This window comes from Sceloporus occidentalis, unplaced genomic scaffold (genome assembly GCF_023333645.1).
Source record: "Sceloporus occidentalis isolate IW3139 unplaced genomic scaffold, rSceOcc1.0.p SCAF_3, whole genome shotgun sequence".
NCBI lineage: Eukaryota > Metazoa > Chordata > Lepidosauria > Squamata > Phrynosomatidae > Sceloporus > Sceloporus occidentalis.
The window spans coordinates 162,698,824-162,718,171 of NW_028316983.1; the positions used below are offsets into that span (position 1 = coordinate 162,698,824).

The 19,348-nt window shown below is 41.0% G+C and overlaps 1 protein-coding gene across 1 annotated transcript in view; it reads right to left on the bottom strand.

The window, feature by feature from the left end:
- Positions 1–19,348, bottom strand: part of TXNDC5 (thioredoxin domain containing 5) — a 34,484-nt gene that overhangs the window by 3,412 nt on the left and 11,724 nt on the right. The window contains exons 4-9 of the mRNA XM_089516701.1: positions 18,878–18,974; positions 15,914–16,029; positions 11,949–12,035; positions 10,457–10,600; positions 4,764–4,846; positions 618–747 (exon numbers count right to left, since the gene is read on the bottom strand). Coding sequence (XP_089372827.1) covers positions 618–747; positions 4,764–4,846; positions 10,457–10,600; positions 11,949–12,035; positions 15,914–16,029; positions 18,878–18,974 — 657 coding nt within the window. The remainder of the gene's footprint in view (positions 1–617; positions 748–4,763; positions 4,847–10,456; positions 10,601–11,948; positions 12,036–15,913; positions 16,030–18,877; positions 18,975–19,348) is intronic.

Sequence of the window (19,348 nt, forward strand, 5' to 3'; positions counted from 1 at the left end):
GTCTTTAAGCAGAGGCTGGATGGCCATCTGTCAGGGATGCTTTGATTGTGATTTCCTGCATGGCAGGGGGTTGGACTGGATGGCCCTTGCAGTCTCTTCCAACTCTACGATTCTATGATTCTACCTTCCCAACCCACTTTGTAAGCTGTACAGTGGTCCTTCCTGGGTTGTCAGAGAGCAAGGTGATCAGCGGCAACACATCCAGCTATTTTGCCATAACTGGATGCACTCCTGCATGCACCAGCAGGATTCCTGGGAGTGAATGCATCACTGCTGGTCCTTTTGCTTTCTGACAACCCAGAAATGGCCATGTTGGTAGGGGTAGGTGGGTATATGGCTTACAAAAAGGGTTTTTTTTGGGAGGGGGCTCTTGGTTATTGCATGGTTGGAAGAGAATTCCAAATGACTTGTGGAATGACTGAAGGAGTGTGCTGTAATGTCATAAGGCAAACTTATAACATTGTTACTTATTGACAGGATGCCAGCCTACATAATAATGCTTTTTAAAACATAATCCTGCCAGAAATTAAATTAAATATGTAAACTAACAGCCACATGCTAGAAAATTCATCACATACTACAAACAATGTGAAAAGTAGTCTACAATCTGTACTTACAGAGAATCTATTGCAGACATTGCGTTCAGCAGTGCAGTCTACTTCTGCTATCTTGACATCCATGGGTACTGGAAACTTCTTTTTTGACAGGTTTTCCCATGTAGGAGCCAGGTTTTTGCAGTGACCACACCTGAAATAACATCGAGATTTTATTTCTGTTTTGGCTTTAAATAAGGGAAAATTTAAAAATATACAAAACAGAATTGCTAGCCCATATCACACCATAATATTTATAGCAGAGCATCAAATTAAGAGAGTTCATCTAGAAAGAAGCTAAATATCATATTCTGGCTGGACCGTGTCCATCTCCATGTCCATGATAGGTTGCCCTGAAATAAACATGCAGAACATTAAACACACAGTCTACCCTCCTTATCTGCAGACTTCCCATCTGCGGATTCAAGCATCCGCAGTCGGCAAACACATGGTGAGGTGGAGGCGGAGGAAGAGGAAGAAGAGGGAGGAAGAGGGGGAGGAGGAAGCAGTGGCAGCAGAGGAGGCGGGAGGAAGAGAAGACAGAGGAGGCAGAAGAGATAGGAGGAAGAGAAGGAGGAAGAAGGGGCAGGAGGAAGAGGAGGAAGAAGAGGCAGTGACAGAAGAGGTGGAAGGAAGAGGAGGAGGAAGTAGCGGCAGAAGAGGAGGCAGATGCCTGCCGCCAGTGAGAGGTGAGAGGAAGGGTAAGTCCCACTGCTCCCAATGGTGGTGCGACCATGTGGCCACACCACCATTGAGGACAATGCAGACCTGAGCATCCATGAGTTTTGGTATCTGCGGTGGGGGTGTTTGTCCCGGAACAGATCCCCCATGGGGGAATCTCTACTGAGATATATTCTGAAGTAGATAGCAACAAACTGACAACTTTCAATTGGAATTCTTCCTGTATCCAATCCCTTTTATTAGATTAATGGGATTTTACAGCATCTTAATTCCCAATGGCTTGCACCACGGCTGTTACATACAGCATCTATGATGAAATTTCTTGGTTCAGAACAGTATAATGTAAGTGTTAAAAAACTGATCACCACCACAGAAACAAAAGGATGTACCTTTCTAACAGTCTTACCACAAATATACAGACAGCGTGTATTGCAAGATATAACATTAGAAGATTCTGAGATAAGCTTCTACTGGTCATTCAGCTTAATGGTAATATTTACTTAAAACAAAGTAAAGGGCAAAACTAGACCTCAATACACTAGTGGTTGCTTAGCCAAACATAAAATGGTTGACATGGAAGAGAAAAAGGTCAATTTGTATACAATGAACTATAATTGTGTACACAATTTAGGTAGTCAGAAATAGGATTATGGCTATTTGTGTAGTAAACATTAGTCTAAACTGAAGTTTTTCATGGAAACAACTGTTACCAAAATAAAAGTGGTTTGGTTGGGCGGCCTTTAGTGTATCTTTAACACAACCTTCACAACTGGGTATTTAGCATCCTTATGACATATCCTTTTCAAAATGAAGTCCGAACAGAATGGAAGCTATATTTAGACTGCAGTTCTCTTCTAAAGTTTGTAGAAAGGCTTAATGAATCATACATGTACCTTATTTCCTTCACAAAATATCACTTTACATTTGGAACTAAGTTAAGACTAATGTTATTTGAATGTGAGCAAGCATGATTTTTTCATTAGACTCCAGAACCCCACAGCAAGTTTTACAGAAAAAATATATAAGGATAACTAATGTTAGCAACCCCTTCCAAAGTCCAGGAATGCAATGCAGGAATGTTACAACAGCATAGACAAGCAGGTGGAAAATTCAAGATAATCTGGAATACAAGCTGTTGAACAGCATGATGGAATCAGTTTAATAACAGTTCAATAATAAAGATGGCCACCCTGGCTCTGTTTAAAAACTTCCAAAAAGAGAGACTCCATTACACTCCAGGGCAGCATGTTCCTCTGTTGACCAGTTCTTCCTAATGTTTAGGTGGAATCTCTTTTCCTGTCGCTTGAACCCAATGCTCCATATCCTAGTATCTGAAGCAGCAAAAAAAACAAGCTTTGTCACCTCTTCTCCAGGCTAAACACACTCAGCTTCCTATGCTATTCCTCACAGGGCATGGTTTCCAGAATTTTCACCATTTTGGTCACCCTCCTCTGGACTCAATTTCATTTTTCTACCTGAAGTTATGAGGTGGTCTCTGGCATGTTTCTGGGCTGCTTCACTCATCCATATTTTTCACTTGATCAACTTGTCTTGGTTGTAGCACCAAAATCAGACCTTTTGTACTGCACTGGTAATTCTGAATGCATGCCTTGAGCATACCAAGATGAAAGCAACTACTGAAGACCACTGAACATAACAGGCTACATTCAGGTACTACAAGTAAAACAAACAAAAGCAAATCAGTTAACTCATGACTAATGGGTCCCATTAATTTCAAAGGGCTGACCCATGTTTGGATCTAACCCAACCAGTGCTGGATCTACGCTGTTGAGGATCCTTGGGCAAGACATCTTCAGTGGTCTTCTCAATCTCAGTCTACCTTCTCATTGTGAAAATCATTCGTTCCTGCTGTTCCTTTTCTCTCTCATCATTGCTTTTTCTAATAATTCAATTGCTTGCATGACAGGGGCAGAGACAGGGAGTCAGCAAGGAGTGGTATCTCCTCCTCCTCCTCATCACCACCACGTTTCTATAGACGAGAATGATAACCATGAACAGGTTGAAATGGTAAAGACAAACAGCAAGAACAAGGGGCCTTTGTAAGTGGGCCCTGATGGGCTGTGAATCTGTGGTAAGTGCTCACCCATGCCAACCCTTGATGCCATCCTTGAACTTTTTTTTTTACAGAATACTGGCAGCCTGTTGTCTGAGCAAGAGATAAGCCTTGAACAGTCCAAAAGCTTGGCAACAGCCACGAGAGGAAAAATGGTCAACAATGGAGAATAGAGGAACGCAGCAATATTTGGGCAGGTGTGAAAAAGTCATTACACTGATACTGAGTATAATCAAATGATGAGGAGCAAAGGAATAATAAAAAGAAAATGGTATTTCCAACCAATTAGAACTGAGAAGGAATTCATTAGGATATTCTGCCTTCCCTAAAAATCACACCCACAATTGCATCGCTAAAAAGACTCCACAATTTTGTGATCTACAAAATGGGCCACCGATGAGGGGAAAATTCAGCTCTGTCATATATAAGCATGGTGCAGTGGTTTGAGCATTGATCTATGACAGGAGACCAGAGTTCAAATCTCCACTTGTCCACTGAAACTCACTGGGTGACCCTGGGCAAGTGAGACTCCCTCAGCCTCAGAGGAAGGCAAAGGCAAACCCCAATGAACAAATGTTATCAAGAAATCCCCATGATAGTCACCATAGGCTGGAAAACGATGTGAAAGCACATAACAACAACAGCAGCAGCAACATATATAAGAGATACACAGCAAATGTGTTTGGTAAATAGGGAAGTCACATAGCAAAACATGAATTCTTGGAACTGTGAGAGTACAGCATTTGATCAAAATATACTGAAAAAACTGACTTATTAAATAAGGGTGCAGATTTGATTATGCGTATGCCGTAATAAATGTGCTTATGTTTAAGGTATCACAGAGGAACGTGCTGTAACAGAGTAACATGGCTCGGTTGTCAACTATTACACCCCCCAACCATGTTTTTAAAAAACTATAAAGAATTACAATAGTTAAAAACAACTGAATTCAGAGTTAGAACGGTAAGAATCAAGCTCTATGCTGATGCAATACTACAAAACCTTGTATGCAATTTAATGTATGCTTTCTGATTTTAATGAAAAACATAACATGCTGACAATATTTGGCTAGTGAAGTGACAGCATACCATTGGTGTAACCCAAAAATCTATTACAGTGGGCCCTGAGTATCCACTGGAGTTGCACTGGAGGACCTAGAGATTCCTAGAGAGGTGTCCTCTCAGGTAAAAACATGGTGTTTTTGTTATTAGCGGTTTTTCCATATTCACAGGTGTCTTGTGCCCCTAACCCCAGCGAACATGGAGGGACAAGTGTAATTTTAAACTCTAGATAAATGGAACCAAATACACATCTCATTTACAATTATCCTGCAAGCTGTGTAGAACAAGACCTTCTCCAAGAGGAAAGAAAAAAGTAAAAAATTACAAACCCAAATACCTTCTCTGAAAGCTTACCATGGAGCATAGAACTTGATGAAGGTGATTCCTTTAGCAACTTCTTCATCAAAGTCTTTTTCAGAAAGCGAAAGGACCTTGCCCTACCAAAAGAAAAAAAGGCTGGAGTCAATGTACATTGCTGAGTAGAGTTCAGAAATGATGCAAAATCCCTGCTTCCTTCACTGTTACTATCTAGCACTACAGCAGTGTGTCTGCCCACAGGAAGATTAGTGCCATGCACATCTCCCTAAACTGCATGTGGATATTCCCCTACCAACCACCTAATGACATCCCTTTAAAACATAAGGAAAGCTGTTTTCTTTCACTGCAGCCTTTGCTAGATCAAGCCAATGTTTCCACAGCAGTCCATTTACCACCGCATGAAAAGGGAACCAAATGTGGAAATGGACTGAATACAAAGATACACAGCCGTATAACCATAGAGCGGTCAATCATTTAGTGCCATCTTTCCAAAAATCTATGCCAGGGGTAGGCAACCTGCGGCCCGCATCCGGCCCGCCAAGGCCTTCCCAGCGGCCCCCGAGCAGTCCTGCCGCCGACTGCCGCCGATTTCCTGTTTTTCGCCGCTCCGGGCGCCATTTTGTTTTTCAAAATGGCGGCCGAAGTCTCGCGTGACCTCAGGATGTCAAAGGTCACGCGATATTTCGGCCGCCATTTTGAAAAACAAAATGGCGGCGCCCATGTAGGAGGCCTGGTGCAGCCCCTGGAGCACTCCAACAGGGCTCCAGGAGCTGCAGTAGGCCAGCAGCAGGCTCCACCTCGCTCTCTGCCCTCCTCCTCCTCCTCCTCCCTAAGAGCAGGGAAAGGAGGAGGAGGAAGCAGAAGGAGTGCAGAGCCAGGGAGAAAGGGAGCCAGAGCGGCAGCTGCAGCCACAGCAAGGCCAGAGGGCGGTTCATTGGGGGAGGGGGTTAGCTGGGTGTTCTTTCTGCAAACTTCCCTCTCAGCACCCTGGGGATTTTCGGGGTTGAAACTGTGTGCATGCTTGCTGCAGTTTATTTTCAGTTGCATTGTAGTAACTTCCTTGTTTGTAAGTTTATTAGTATTATTATTATTATTAGTACTACTACTTGCCCTGGGTGTTCTTTCTGCAAAATCCCTTCTCAATGAGAAAGAGCAGGAGGAGGAGAAAGAGGAGGAGGACTGTGACTTTCCAAAGTGCATTTCTGTGTATTTTTGGTGCATTTATTGCTGAAAGGTCTGCTGTAACAATGATAGTAGTGGAGGTGGTGATAATGATGATGATGCTTTGGTGGAAGCTCTGGCCCATAGGGTGGAAGCCCCACCCCTGGCATGTGGCTCCGCCCCTGGAGGGTGGAAGCCCCACCCCCAGCATGCAGCTCCACCCCTGGAGGGTGGAAGCCCCACCCCCAGCATGCAGCTCCACCCCCAGAGGGTGAAGCTCCACCCCCCCGGCTTCGGCCCCCCAGTTGTCTGAGGGACAGCAACCTGGCCCCCGGCTCAAAAAGGTTGCCTACCCCTGATCTATGCTGTGCTCCTTGAAAATACATCCACATGAATACTGTAGCTGAAAGTGACAGCTCTATTAACTATTTTGTTTTTCTTAATCCATGTTTCTCATTCCCTTAGTACCTTTGTAATCCCTTTATTCTTGTCCATTTGCTCCATGTTTCCTTGCTGTGTCATCAAAAAAAAATTCAAAATGTACTTTTCACCATTTGTGCCCTAGCAACAAAGTATGATGTCACAAGGATAGTGGCAAAGTGAGAAAGGGGCTGCAGGATACAGTATGTAACATCTAACAGGAAATAAACATCCTGCATTTAACTATACAGAACTGCATTAAATATGACCACCAGGAGCCATTTCATTAAGAAAGAGGGCTAACATACACTACTTTGTTGTCATAGTTAGCTGCCTTTAAGTTTACTTCAACCCATGGATGAAAAACCTCCAAGTTACCCTATCTTCAGCTGGCCTACTCAGGTCCTGCAGGCTCATGGTTGTGTCTTCCCTGAGTCTATTCATCTAGAGTGTGGTCTTCCTCTCTTCCTACTGCTCTCCACAAGCAACATCACATTTTCTAGTGTGTCGTGTCTTCTCATGATATGCCCAAAATACAACACTTTCAGTTTTGTCATCCTGGTTTCTAAGGAGAGTTCAGCGTTGATTTCCTGCTGGACCCATTTATTTGTCTTTTTATAGCATTTCATGGTATCTGCAGACGCTCTTCTCCAGCACCAAATCTCAGATGAATTTATTTTTGTCCCATCAGCCTTCTTCACTGTCCAGCTTTCACACCAATACACAGAGATGGGAAATATGATGGCTTGTACTATCCTAATTTTAGTATTCAGACATAAACTACTGCAATGCATTAATTCACTTTTGCACAGCAGCAATCAATGCCAACTTCAGCAACTACTAAATGTGTTGCAAATTCTTTATTTCTTTCCCCCCAAAATTACTATGAATTTTAAACACACAGGAAAACATACAGACATTTAAAAGAAAAAGAAAAGAAATACAAAACAGAAAGAAAAAGTGAGAGATAGGAAAAAAATAAAAAGGGGAATAAATATGTCTTTCTGATCCTTATGGAAGTTATGGATTCATACAATTATGCGTAGCTTCTGTACCTAAAACTATGCACTTCTTCCAATAACTTATTCTCATTAATTATCAAATTCACAAATCACCAACCTCTCCCCACAAACAGGAGTTTCAGTTCTCTTTTTCTCCAGTGTCCCTTTCCTCATCTTAGTACTAAAATCTTCCAAAGCTCTTTTCAGTTAGTCTATGTGTTTTAATCCTTATATAGTCGGCCCTTCTTATACATGGATTTTTTAATACATCGATGCAAGCATCCACGGTTTGAAAATGTTAAAAAAAAAGTATAAATTTCAAATATCAAACCTTGATTTTCCATTTTTTAAATAAGGGATTTCCTTATAATTGCTATGCCATTATATTTAATGAGACTTGAGCATCCACAGATTTTGTTATCCATGGGGGATCCTGGAACCAAACTCCACCGTATAACAAGGGTCCACTGTATATAACACGTCTAATGAAATATCTGCACAATCATTTCCTATAAACATCTACAGTCCCTTTATATGTTCTAAATAATTTTTGAACATCCTATAGCAATAATACCTCATTTTAATTGTAACAATCTAAAGTTCAATTCTTTAACCACATATATTTTCATTTTCCATACATATTTTATTAGAACATTTTTAAAAAAAACTTTGTGAAAGTTCATTTTATAATTGTCTTTATAATCCCTAATATGATCCAAATCTCAATCCCTTTAAAATATTTTTTCCCATTAATCCACCAGATAACCAAAATTCATAACCCATTTTAACTCTTACAGTTTAGTTTAATCTTCATTTTTTATTTAGCTATTGGTTTTTCTTCTCCATGCCTAACAGACCTTGGCACTTCCCCTTACCATTGCCTAAATGGTGCAGCCGTTCTTAAAACAGATCGTCCAAAGTAGAGACCTCATGGTATGTCCAACATTCTTTTCTCTCCCAAAATCTCTCCCCATCAGCAACAAATATTGGGGCAAAGCAGATGGGCAGCAAGGAATGGCCTCTGGCAGCTCTGGCCATGACTGTATTGGTACCTCGGCGACCATATGGCCGGCTTACAAAGTGGGCTGCCAATGCAGTCCCAAGCTGGCTACTGCCAGCAGCCAGGTTACAGCGGCCTGTTACAGACTACCAAAATAAACCTGCTTCAGGACTCTTTGGAGGTATGCTATTTAAATGATGCATGGGTCCTAAGAGTCCGGAGGTCACACCAAAGCCACACTCCATTCCTAAGCACCGGAGTGCAGCTTTTGGTGCAGCTTCCGGATTCTTAGGATGCATGCATCATTTAAACAGCATACCTCCAAAGAGACCCGAAGCAGCTTTATTTTGGCAGTCTGTAACAGGCCTATGGCTCCTTTTTGATCTGGTCCAAAGGACTGGATTGTGGCATCAAAGCAGCTTTTGGATGCTTTGGGGGCATGAATTGTTTGAATGTCACACCCTTGCAGCAGCTGGAAGCCACTTTATTTGGCCCATGTGTTTCTGGCCTTAGTCTGGCCCAGGCCAGATCTTTTTCAATTCCATTCCATATCACAACATCACTATTTTGAGACAACATAACATCCACATTCATCTTAACATTCCCATATTCATATTTTTTTCCTTAGGCTGGTCTCATGTTTTCTTTTCCATTTCTTTAATCCCAAAAACAGGTCAGCCAAATCTTTTTTCTTCTCTTTACTTACATCCAAATTTTCCACTTTATCATCCTTTAGCTTTGCAAACTCAATCAGTTCTTTTATTGCTTCTTTAAATTGCTCAACTTCAGATTTCCAGTCTTCTTTCAGATCCTGTTTCAAGTTTTTAAGTTAATTGCTCAAATGTCTCATCTCCTTCAACATCTGTAAGGTTCCTGAAGAAAACTCTATCTTTCGCAGATCCAGCAATTATAGGGTTAAAAACAAAAGCAAGACTCTGAAACTTTATAACTTCCATGCTGTCTCCATACTAATGCCACCATCTGGTTGTTCTCAGCCTTATCTTCTTTTGAAAAATAAAAATAAAATGCTTTCCCGCGCTAGAATAAGCTCTTTACAAAATACAGTGGACCCTTGGTATACGCTGGGGTTTGGTTCCAGAATCCCCCGTGGATAACAAAATCCATGGATGCTCAAGTCCCATTAAATATAATGACATAGCAAAATGGTGTCCCTTATAAAAAATGGAAAACCAAGGTTTGACATTTGAAATGTATACTTTTTTGAACATTTTCAAACCACGGATGCTTGAATCCATGTATAAGAAATTCGTGTATAAGAAGGACTGACTAATATTCAGCATTCTCAAAACAAAGTCAATGGTTAAGTAAAAAGTCTTATGTCTTTTAAGACTACTTTCTCTTGTAATTTTTTTTAAACCACATCTTGGCTATTTTTTATTACAGCAAACTCTCGATATCCACAGGCTTCCATCTGTGGATTTAAGCATCCGCGGATGGCAAGCCCTTTTGCTTTCAATAGAGGTATGAGCACACAGCTGTGTGCACATCATACCTGCCACTGAGGACATTGGGACTTGAGATCCTATGTTTTTGCTTATCTATGTGGTGGTGGTGGCAGGGGGTCAGAACGGATCCCCAATGAATATGAAAAAATTTGTAAGAAAGCTCTCCCTCCTCAGTTTTGGTTAAAGGAAGAAGAAAACTCACAGAAACTTTATTTTCATCATCAGAAGAACTCTCTTCATTTGCATATTAAGTTGTTAAAGGTGGTTAAGAAAGTGGAGAATTTATGGATTCAATATCCTTTTAAAGGCTTGATTAATAGCCTGAGCTTGTTAATCTCTGGGCTCCTCACTGCTCAAAACTCATTTCCAACTGCTGCTAATTCATCAGTCTCCTCACAAGAAAGCCACAATCCTGAGCACATATGGACAATCTCATGCTCGCTTGTCCTGAGAGTGTTCTCCTGCCTAATTAACTGCTAATTGCCACATTATTCAGCTGCTTAGCTTTCTCTGCCTCAGAGCACAAAGCAGAGACATCTCATACACCATCGTCTCCACCCAAAGTCCAAAATGTATTGCTAATTATGACAAGAATTTCACCAGAAATGTAATGTAATGTAAGCCACTAGGGGAAATAACAGTATGGATAAGACTTTAATTCAAGAGCAAATCAGGACCTACCTCTTCCTCAGGAGTGATCTCCCTGGGCAGTGGTGGTGCTTCAGTGGGCTTAACATCACCCAAGGCTTCTTTTGAATTTTGTAACTGGGAATCTACATATTCTTTCAAAGAGTCCAGATCTCTTTTTCCTTTATACTGGTCAACCTACAAATAAACCATCTGCACTATTAATTTAGTGACCATTTACCGAAGGTAAAAAGATACAGAGGAATCCTGCAGCACCTTCAAGACGAAACAAGAAAATATTCCTTACATAAGGTTTCATGGACCTCAGTCTACTTTATCACGCCAAGACATTAGTTTCAGTGCAATCAATTCCACAAGTTAGGGGTAGTTTGGTTTGGTTAGGGGTAGTTTGGTTTGGTTTTTGTCTATCAAGACATCCTCCCGGAACAGACGACCCTGAAGAGGCAAAGACAGATTGGGGCCACGGCAAAGATGCTACGACCCCAATCTACCTTGAACCCAGCCCAAATAAAAGTGAAAAAGATCCGCTATTTGGGCTGGGTAAGAGCCGTCTTTCCTGGCCTCGCCACAGCTTCATGACATTTCAGCAGCATACGGCATGCAAAAACCACGCATCAGAATGCCTTGAAGCCGCCCAAGTCTGGGCAGCCACCTGGAAGTGAGCTTAAAAGGGATGTCTGTTTCGGCCCTGTGACAGCCATTTGAATTATACAGGTGTAAAATTACAACAAAATCAATGGAAATTAGGCTTATATAATCATTAAGCAAATTTAGACAGTGGCAATGTACAGTGTTCAGAAGGGACAATATTTTGGCTATCAGTCTAAATTTGGAGGAAGGTGAAGAGATATATGATGCCCCAAGCAAGCAGAGGGAAAAACATAATGAAAGAGCAAGGAACATAATGTTCCAGGGAGGGAAGGGCATTCTGCAAGGCTCCCAAAGTATTTATTAATTCTTTATTAAAATATTTTTACCCTGCCCTACATCAAAATATCTCAGGACAGCTTACAAATAACATTAAAACAAAAGGTTACACTGTTTAAAAGAATAAAAATAATTCAAATAGGCTAAAAGCATATTAAACAGTAATGGGATTTTAAAAGTTTTTAAAACAATGTACAGTGTGGCCCCTGTATCCATAGGAGATACATTGCCAGACTTACTATTCAAAAGTGAAACTGTAGATAATGACAAACCCTATTGAAATGACCAATGTCTAGCAGAAGCATACAACAGAATTGCACTGGAGGATGTAAAAATGCCTAGAGAAAACGCTTTTACCTTCTCAATAAAAACAGTGGAAGTTGGAAGTATTTGTAAAAACAAGTAAGATCAGACTCCTTAAAACAAAAGGACCATTTCTTTTAGCAGGCAGTTTCCAACTCATGTGCTCCATAGTTCAGTTTCACCAGCTAGGTCTCCAGGTTTTCAGTCAGGATAGGACTGAAGGAACCTAGTTCAATCTCTCATACTATTCAAAGGCTCCAATTTCACATACAGGGTTCATTCATAAAGACCTCACCTTTTCTCCATCTCTGAACCAAAGCAGGGTTGGATAACCACGCACTTGGTTAGCTGAGCAGACTTCATAATGCTGTGTGCAGTCCACCTATAATTTAGCGAAATTAAATAAATGCAAAAGGACCAAGTAAAACTCTAGTTCACATAGTGAGATGTGAAAGCACTGACAACCTGAGATCTAAAACAGATGCTCTATAATATTTAACCTTGCACCTGACATTAAAAAGGCTGAAGGAAACTGAATGCAACATGAATATTTATTATTTATAAATGCATCAAAAATACACTAGATATTATACATTAATTAAATGCACATTAACCTGCTTGCAGGATTGAATCTTTTTTAAAAAATGAAGAAAATGAGGAAGAGGGAAAATTCTGTACTCACAGGATAAGAAAAGGATAAATTAAAGGAAAAAAAAGTAAAATCTGTACAGTAATTAACTGAAAAATGAGGAAAAAATGAAAGAAAAACATCATGGAATTTCATGATGATGAAAATACAAACAAAGAGGTAATGCATTTTAAATCATTTCTTAAAAGAAGATGACAAAGAGGCCCACCAAACAAAAGAGTTCTGTACCAAAGATGCTGTGAGAGTGGAAGTGTGGTGATATGAAACAGCTTATGGAAGTGGATGCTTAGTTAGACCTTTAAAATTAGATCACTGGAAAGTACATGGGGGGGGGGGGGGGAGCCTGAAGACGTTCAGAAGAGATAGAAGAGAAGCCAAAGAAGGACAAGTAGAAGAGATCAATGAAGAGAAACATGTCCAGGTGTAACATGATTAATGGATGACCAAAGAAAAATGTAATGAGCAATTCTTTTTAGCAAAAATTAGCACAGTACAGTGTGAGAATGTATACGAAACCTTTAGCATAATGAAGAAAGGCCTTTAAAAGTATCACATGCTCCTGAGCATTACTACTTTAACAAAAACTCTGATATCCGAGAGGGATATAACATGGAAAGAATAGGGATTGGTTCCCACAGAACAAAAAAGAAAAACAGTTCAGCATGTTTCAATAAATGTTTATTTTTAAAAAAATAATAAAATATATATGCACATGTGAAAGTTCAGGTAAGCCTTGGAAAAGTCAGGAAAAACATTTTGAATGTTCTAGAGACCACTTCAAACTTTTTTCAAAATTGCATCCAGGTATTTATTTATTTATTTATCACTAGCCTCCACTTTCCTTATGATTTTCATTTAGGTGGCTTTTTAAACATTCTGGGTGTAGCTGGAGAGGCAAGCTTATTTGTTCTTTCTTTTCAGCTGCTGTTTACCTTGCCTTTTGTAGGGAGGCACACATAGCTAGCACAGCATAGCATCAACTGGCATAGACTCCCATTCTTTTCCAGTTCAAGCTTTATTGCATTATTTGCTGCAGACATACTGCTGCAACCAGAAAATAATTGTTTTTCCAGTCTCTACCTACCCATGGCCCCAAAAACAAATCCCAAAAGCAAACCTTGATTTTGCTACTTAATATAAGGGACACCATTTTATTACACTATTGTATATAATGGGGCTTGTGTATCCACAGAGTTTAATATCAACCGGGGGGGGGGGGGGGGTTGGAACCAAACCCCAGCAGATTTCAAGAGCCCACTGTACAACAAATGGGAATGTGAGAGCAGAGGGTTAGAGCAAAAGATTCTAGGAGACACAGACAATGTTATGCAGAAAATTCAGAATGAAAGTGAATATACACAGCAACGTCATGATAAGGAGTTGAAAGGAGGAGGGGGATAGGTCAGGACTTAAAAGTCAGAAAAAGAGGAACAGAAGGCAGATGAAATCACAATAATCCATAAATCAAAAAGATGGCTAAAAAGAACATGAGCTTTGAAACTAGAGGGGGAAAAGAGAAGAAAGAAAAAGGACTCTGAAACAAGAAGAAGGAAAATGATCAGAAATGTGAGAAAACATTAGTAAACTATAGGAAAGGACATCAGAGGCACATGTCAACTGGGACCATTCTGGTTTCTGATCACAAGAAACAATAGAAAGTGATCAGGTAGTATTTTAACCTGTTAACTGCAGAGTGGCAATTCAGAACCCAACCAAAGAAATGACCAGGTGCTAAATTAGGATTCTGAGACAAGTATGCAGAAAGTCAAGTACTGAAAGCAACACTACTAGTTATTGAGAGTAAAACCAGAACAAGCAAATAATGTATTCTAGAAAAATCAAGAATGGGCTGGTTCCAGATTAAATTAGTCATGCTTTGGTCCCACTGGACTAACTGCTCATGACTAATTCAAGCTTCACTATCTTCAAGTTCATCTGAAGTGTGACACAGTGTGGATCCAGTATATTAATTTCAACATGCCAATTTGAAGAATGGAAATATACTGACAAATGTGAAAGGGCTGGCATAAAAGATAATTTAATGGTACAAAAATGCCTATCAAGTAGTAGCTCTTTTACAGATTAGTTGCCAGAACCTGATACTTCAGATGATAAACTGGTTTGCCACAAGTTTATTTAACATTAATGAAAAGTTCAGCAAAACCAGTGATAGGAGAAGGACTTCTTGCCTAGTTTCTATTAATTTTTGTCCTCTGTCCCATTGCAATGCATAATGTTCAGCAGTCTAGTGAGCTGCAACCCTGTGCAAGAAATTTACAGTGAACTCTTATACATATCTACTCAAAAGTAAGACCTACTGACTTGAGTGGGCCTTACTTCCAAGGAAGTAAGTACAGTGACTTCATACAAATTACAGAGATTGTACATGAATGCTTGATCTAACTAGCTTATGAGAAGTAGAAAATAAGGCAAACCCTTTAGTTATGTACGCAAACAATACTGTGTTTTGGTTTTGTTTCAAAATGAAGTTATTTTGGAAGGGGCTATTTGGACAGAGATGTCACGAGTGACAGAGCATTTCTTCATTTTCCCTTCCAATTGATTTTCTCCATGTAGGATTCCTTGCATAAAGCCACCTATGAACTCATGGGAGGAAGAGGGAAGCAACAGGGAAGGGAACATAGAACAAAAATTGGGCAGCTAGGAAAGAGTTAACCTGCTGTTTCTCTGCCAGCAAATTACTTTTCATTAACAACCACCCACCCCACAACTTTGACTTAACATGCACATATAACCTCCCCCCTCCAACCCCAAAGTAGGGTCCTCCTTCCATGACATGTTTGAATGTCATGGGTAGTTTGCCATTAAAAAGATGCTGAACCTCTCTGGATTTAGGCTTTTATTTTGTCTAAGACATTTAATGGTGTACCCAGAACAGCACAGGCTGGGAGAGCAATCTTTTCCACCAGAAAGCCAACAATATGACTACACTTCTGTTTTTATAGTTACTTGAAGTTGTTCCAACACCCACACACATCTGCCTGAAGATGGAAAGAAGGGCTCCATCATCATAAAAGTAAGCTGCAGGGACTGCCTTTTCCTTCTTTAAAATAACAAGGCCCTGGTATAGCTGTTTTCATATTAACTACTCATACACTTGCCCACAAAGAGTAAGAATTCTTCCTGTATCAACAATCTTGCAAAGGGCATGTTTCCAGCTGCTACAACACACAAGTAGAGGTAAGTAGTGTGGTAACTATTTTATCTAACACACCATGTACCCAGTGATCTTTAAAAAAAAAATCAAGGCAGGATGATGGCTTATCAAAAAGACTCTAACACCAAGTTAATACAGTGCGCCCGCGCCATACGCAGGCGCGCCATACGCAGCCTTGAGCATACACGCTCAAGCCGTGGCGCGCACACGGGGCAGAAGGGGCGGCGCGTCCCATTCAACTGAATGGGGCTTGAGCATAGGCGGAATTCGCCTTACGCGGAGGGATCCGGAACGGATCCCTCCGCGTAAGGCGAGGATGGACTGTAAAAGTTAACTGTGGTTTATGTACAAACAACATTCTTCTTTGCAAATGCTACCACTGGAATAAATATACAAGTTAAGAAGACTTAGCTAACTCACCAATCAAACCTACCTTGCCAACCTTGACTGATTCTGAATTTTCAAGGAGAAGAGCCAACTGTTCCCAAGTTGGTGCCAATGCCTTACAGTGACCACACCAAGGGGCAAAGAATTTGATAAAGTGATTGCCTTTAAGAGAGAGAGGAAAAAAGAAGAAGATGAAGAAGCAGAGTTCTATTCATTCAGACCTTTGGAGATCTGGAGTCTGTCTTTATATAGATCTTCGCTTCACTCAGTCTCTTCTTTAGGTCTGCAGTATGCAGACAATGGCTGGCATCCTTTTCATGGCATATACATGTCACCATAGCCACATGAGATGTGATTACAGTATCACTGAGACCCTAGCAGATATCAGGGGAGGATAATTTTGCAGTTTTTGGCTAAGAGGACACAGCCATATGCTTCTCTGATCCTGTCTGCTCCCCATGAGGAACAAAATGGTCATGGGCTTCAGGGGTTGCACAGTAAGTGTAGGGGGGTTGGTACATAAAGGTCTATGTCTGGAACAATGATGCTGCACTGAGCCATACAGGATTGTAGCCAGTGATGGCAACCTTTTATCTTACAGCATTGCTGTTAAGATTTACGAGCGCATTATGTGAGGTACTTTCAATATGTTTAAGCCATGCATAACAACACATTTTGGCTATTAGGAACTAATATTTGTTTTATAGAAATATATGGAAACATTTGAAAACAAAACTTCATGAAGACCTGAAACAGATGGGGGCGGCTTCTGGATGCTCCAGGAGTGTGATGTTTATGACACATGCCCCTGGAGAGCCCATCAGCCACTCCAGTGACATGCTGAGGCCACCTAAGGCAGCCTGAAACCAGCCCTAGAGGGAGCAGATCTTTTCCACTCCTATTTGGGGTCATGGGAGAAGGCTCCCTTGGGGCCACAACATGGGTTTGCTGCACCTCTGGGGCAATCGGGCTGGGAGCAGCTTCTAGCTGCTCCTTCCAGCCTGTCTGCTTCACCTTGAAGTCTTCTTTACAAAGGACCGCATGGTTAGAACAGGGGTGGGCCTACTTTTATTTTATATGACTGGAAAAGAAAGAGAAAAAAATAAGGGGAAGGAGAGGGGGATGAGGAGAAAGGGGGGGAAAGAGAGGAGCTGGGGGGGGGATGGAATGGACATGGGAAACCAAGAGAAACTGAGGAATGCCCTACCCAGTTTTGGTGCAAATAGAACATTACTTTTGGCTATGTCACTTTCCATAAGCAATATAGCATTACCTACCAAGTTTCCCCCCTCCTCCCACCCTCACCCCTGGAGAATGAGACCTCTTGATAGAAGAAAATATTGCTCTAAATTTATAAAGAGTTTCAAGGTCTGTTTCAGGATAAGGAGAAGAGAGATGCGGCGAGAGGGATCAAGCAGCACCTTTGAGATAGATGTTTCAGTCTATGTTGAGATGTATCAGTCCCAAAGTTGCTACTAGTTCCCTCCTTTATTCCTATCTTTTAATTTTTATCCGAATGTATAAAGTTGTTCTTCCAATACATGTTTGTGGGAAAAAGTCCCAATGAACTCAGTAAGACTTGCTTTGAAATAGACATGGAATCTTTGGGTGTGTCTGCATGGGCCAATTACACCACTTTCCCCGCAGCCTCACCACAACTTGTCTACATGACACAGGGCCAAAGCCCCAACTCAAGTGCAGACTGTGTTCATACAGGAAGGCCAGTTCCACACAAAATCTGCCCTATCTCTGGCTAAACCAGCATAAAAAGACCCTCACCTTTTGCTCTGGATTTTTCTTGAAAATCAGGAGCACTCCAGAGCGATGCTGGGTGGCTGTCTATGCACATGTTCTGCTGTGCTGCCTAGCACCCTTGCCAGTGCTGTATTTTGCTCCCTCTATGGTCACCATGAGGCGCCCAGCCATGTGAACAATGTTGGGCACCTCATTTCTGATCTTAGAGAGAGTGAATCACACAAATGGCAGTGGTGTTGGGCAGCACAGCAAGATGAGTGCGTAGAGGGCGGAGAGCAGAGATAATGAGGGAAATCTTGGGCAGCTCCAGGGCCAGAATACTTATAAGCAGCCCAGAGTATTCTGGCCGCTGTAGACGAGCCCCCAGTTGCTAACATTACATTGCAATGCTACCAAAGGGCAAGACAATCCACTGCTCCATTTGTTACTGCCAAGTGGAACAGGGATTTGCTCTTCAGGTAAACAAACTAAAAGGCTCTGAGTGCCTTAGCTACTGCTTCTGAACCAGCTTCCACCAGCTCTTTCCTTTAAAAGGAAAGGATGGGTGTTATTTGGTTGGGGAGTAGCCAATGTGGTCCAGACCACTTCTGCTATCTACCATTTTGTGCTGACCTGCTTCCTCTAGACTAGAGCTGAGGAAGGGATCTTGACCACTCTTCAGAATCCATCAAAGCAAACCACAATGTAGGCTGCATCCACACTGCAGAATTAATGTCATTTGAGACTGCTTTAACTATCATGGATGCATCCTATGGAATCCTAGGATTTGTAGTTTGTTGTGGCACCAAAGCTCTGACAGAGAAGGCTAAATATCTCACACAACTACAAATCCCAGAATGCCATAGCATTGAGCCATAGCAGTTAAAGTCGTGTCAAACTCCATTAATTCTGCAGTGTAGATGCAGCCTAAAAGGGAGGTTTCCACCAGAACCTGAAAAATTACTGTTAGTTACTACAACTCCAGGAATTCACCAGCTGGCATGTAAAGTAACTTTTCTGAAATCTTTTCTTCACTTCTCTATTCCCACTTGCAAGGTGCAGAGATGGGTGAGGCCTTTCTGTTATCACTCTTTTCAGAGATTGACAGAACAGTTGCCACGAGGATTTGCAGGGATCTGATGTTGATGCCTTGTGTGGCATAGATTTTGTTCATTAGTTATATAATGTTGCTATGTAGTTCTAGATCACAGTTATATACACTGAAACATGATTTCCAAAAGAAAAAAAGAAAAAAGAATTTGCAGTATCAAGTTACCTTCCGATGTATGTAGTTTGAAATTGGCTTCTGAAATCTCATATAGGCCTTGCCTTGATTCAGGGACTTTGGAAGGCTCTGGTTCAGATTCTTTTTCCTACCATAAATCAAATAAACAAATAAATATTACAAAACCATCAACATTACATAGATATGTAATTATATGGTTAGCATAGATATGGTTGTTCATATGGCTGCTCGCACAGTAAAGCTGTGACTATAATTTATATGGAAAATATTTATACTGATTGTAGATGAAGACATATTATTCTCTTGGAGTAATGAACTAGGGGCAGCCATCTATCAAAAATGAGGCAGAAACAGCAATGCTGGCAGCACAGATTCCTCAGTTTGCACATACTAATGAACTTTGCATTTTGTTCAACAGAGAGATAAAAGACTAAAAAGCCTGTCCACATCTAGGTGTCCTTTTCCTAACCTGTAAATTAAATGTGGCTGTTGTTGATTGCA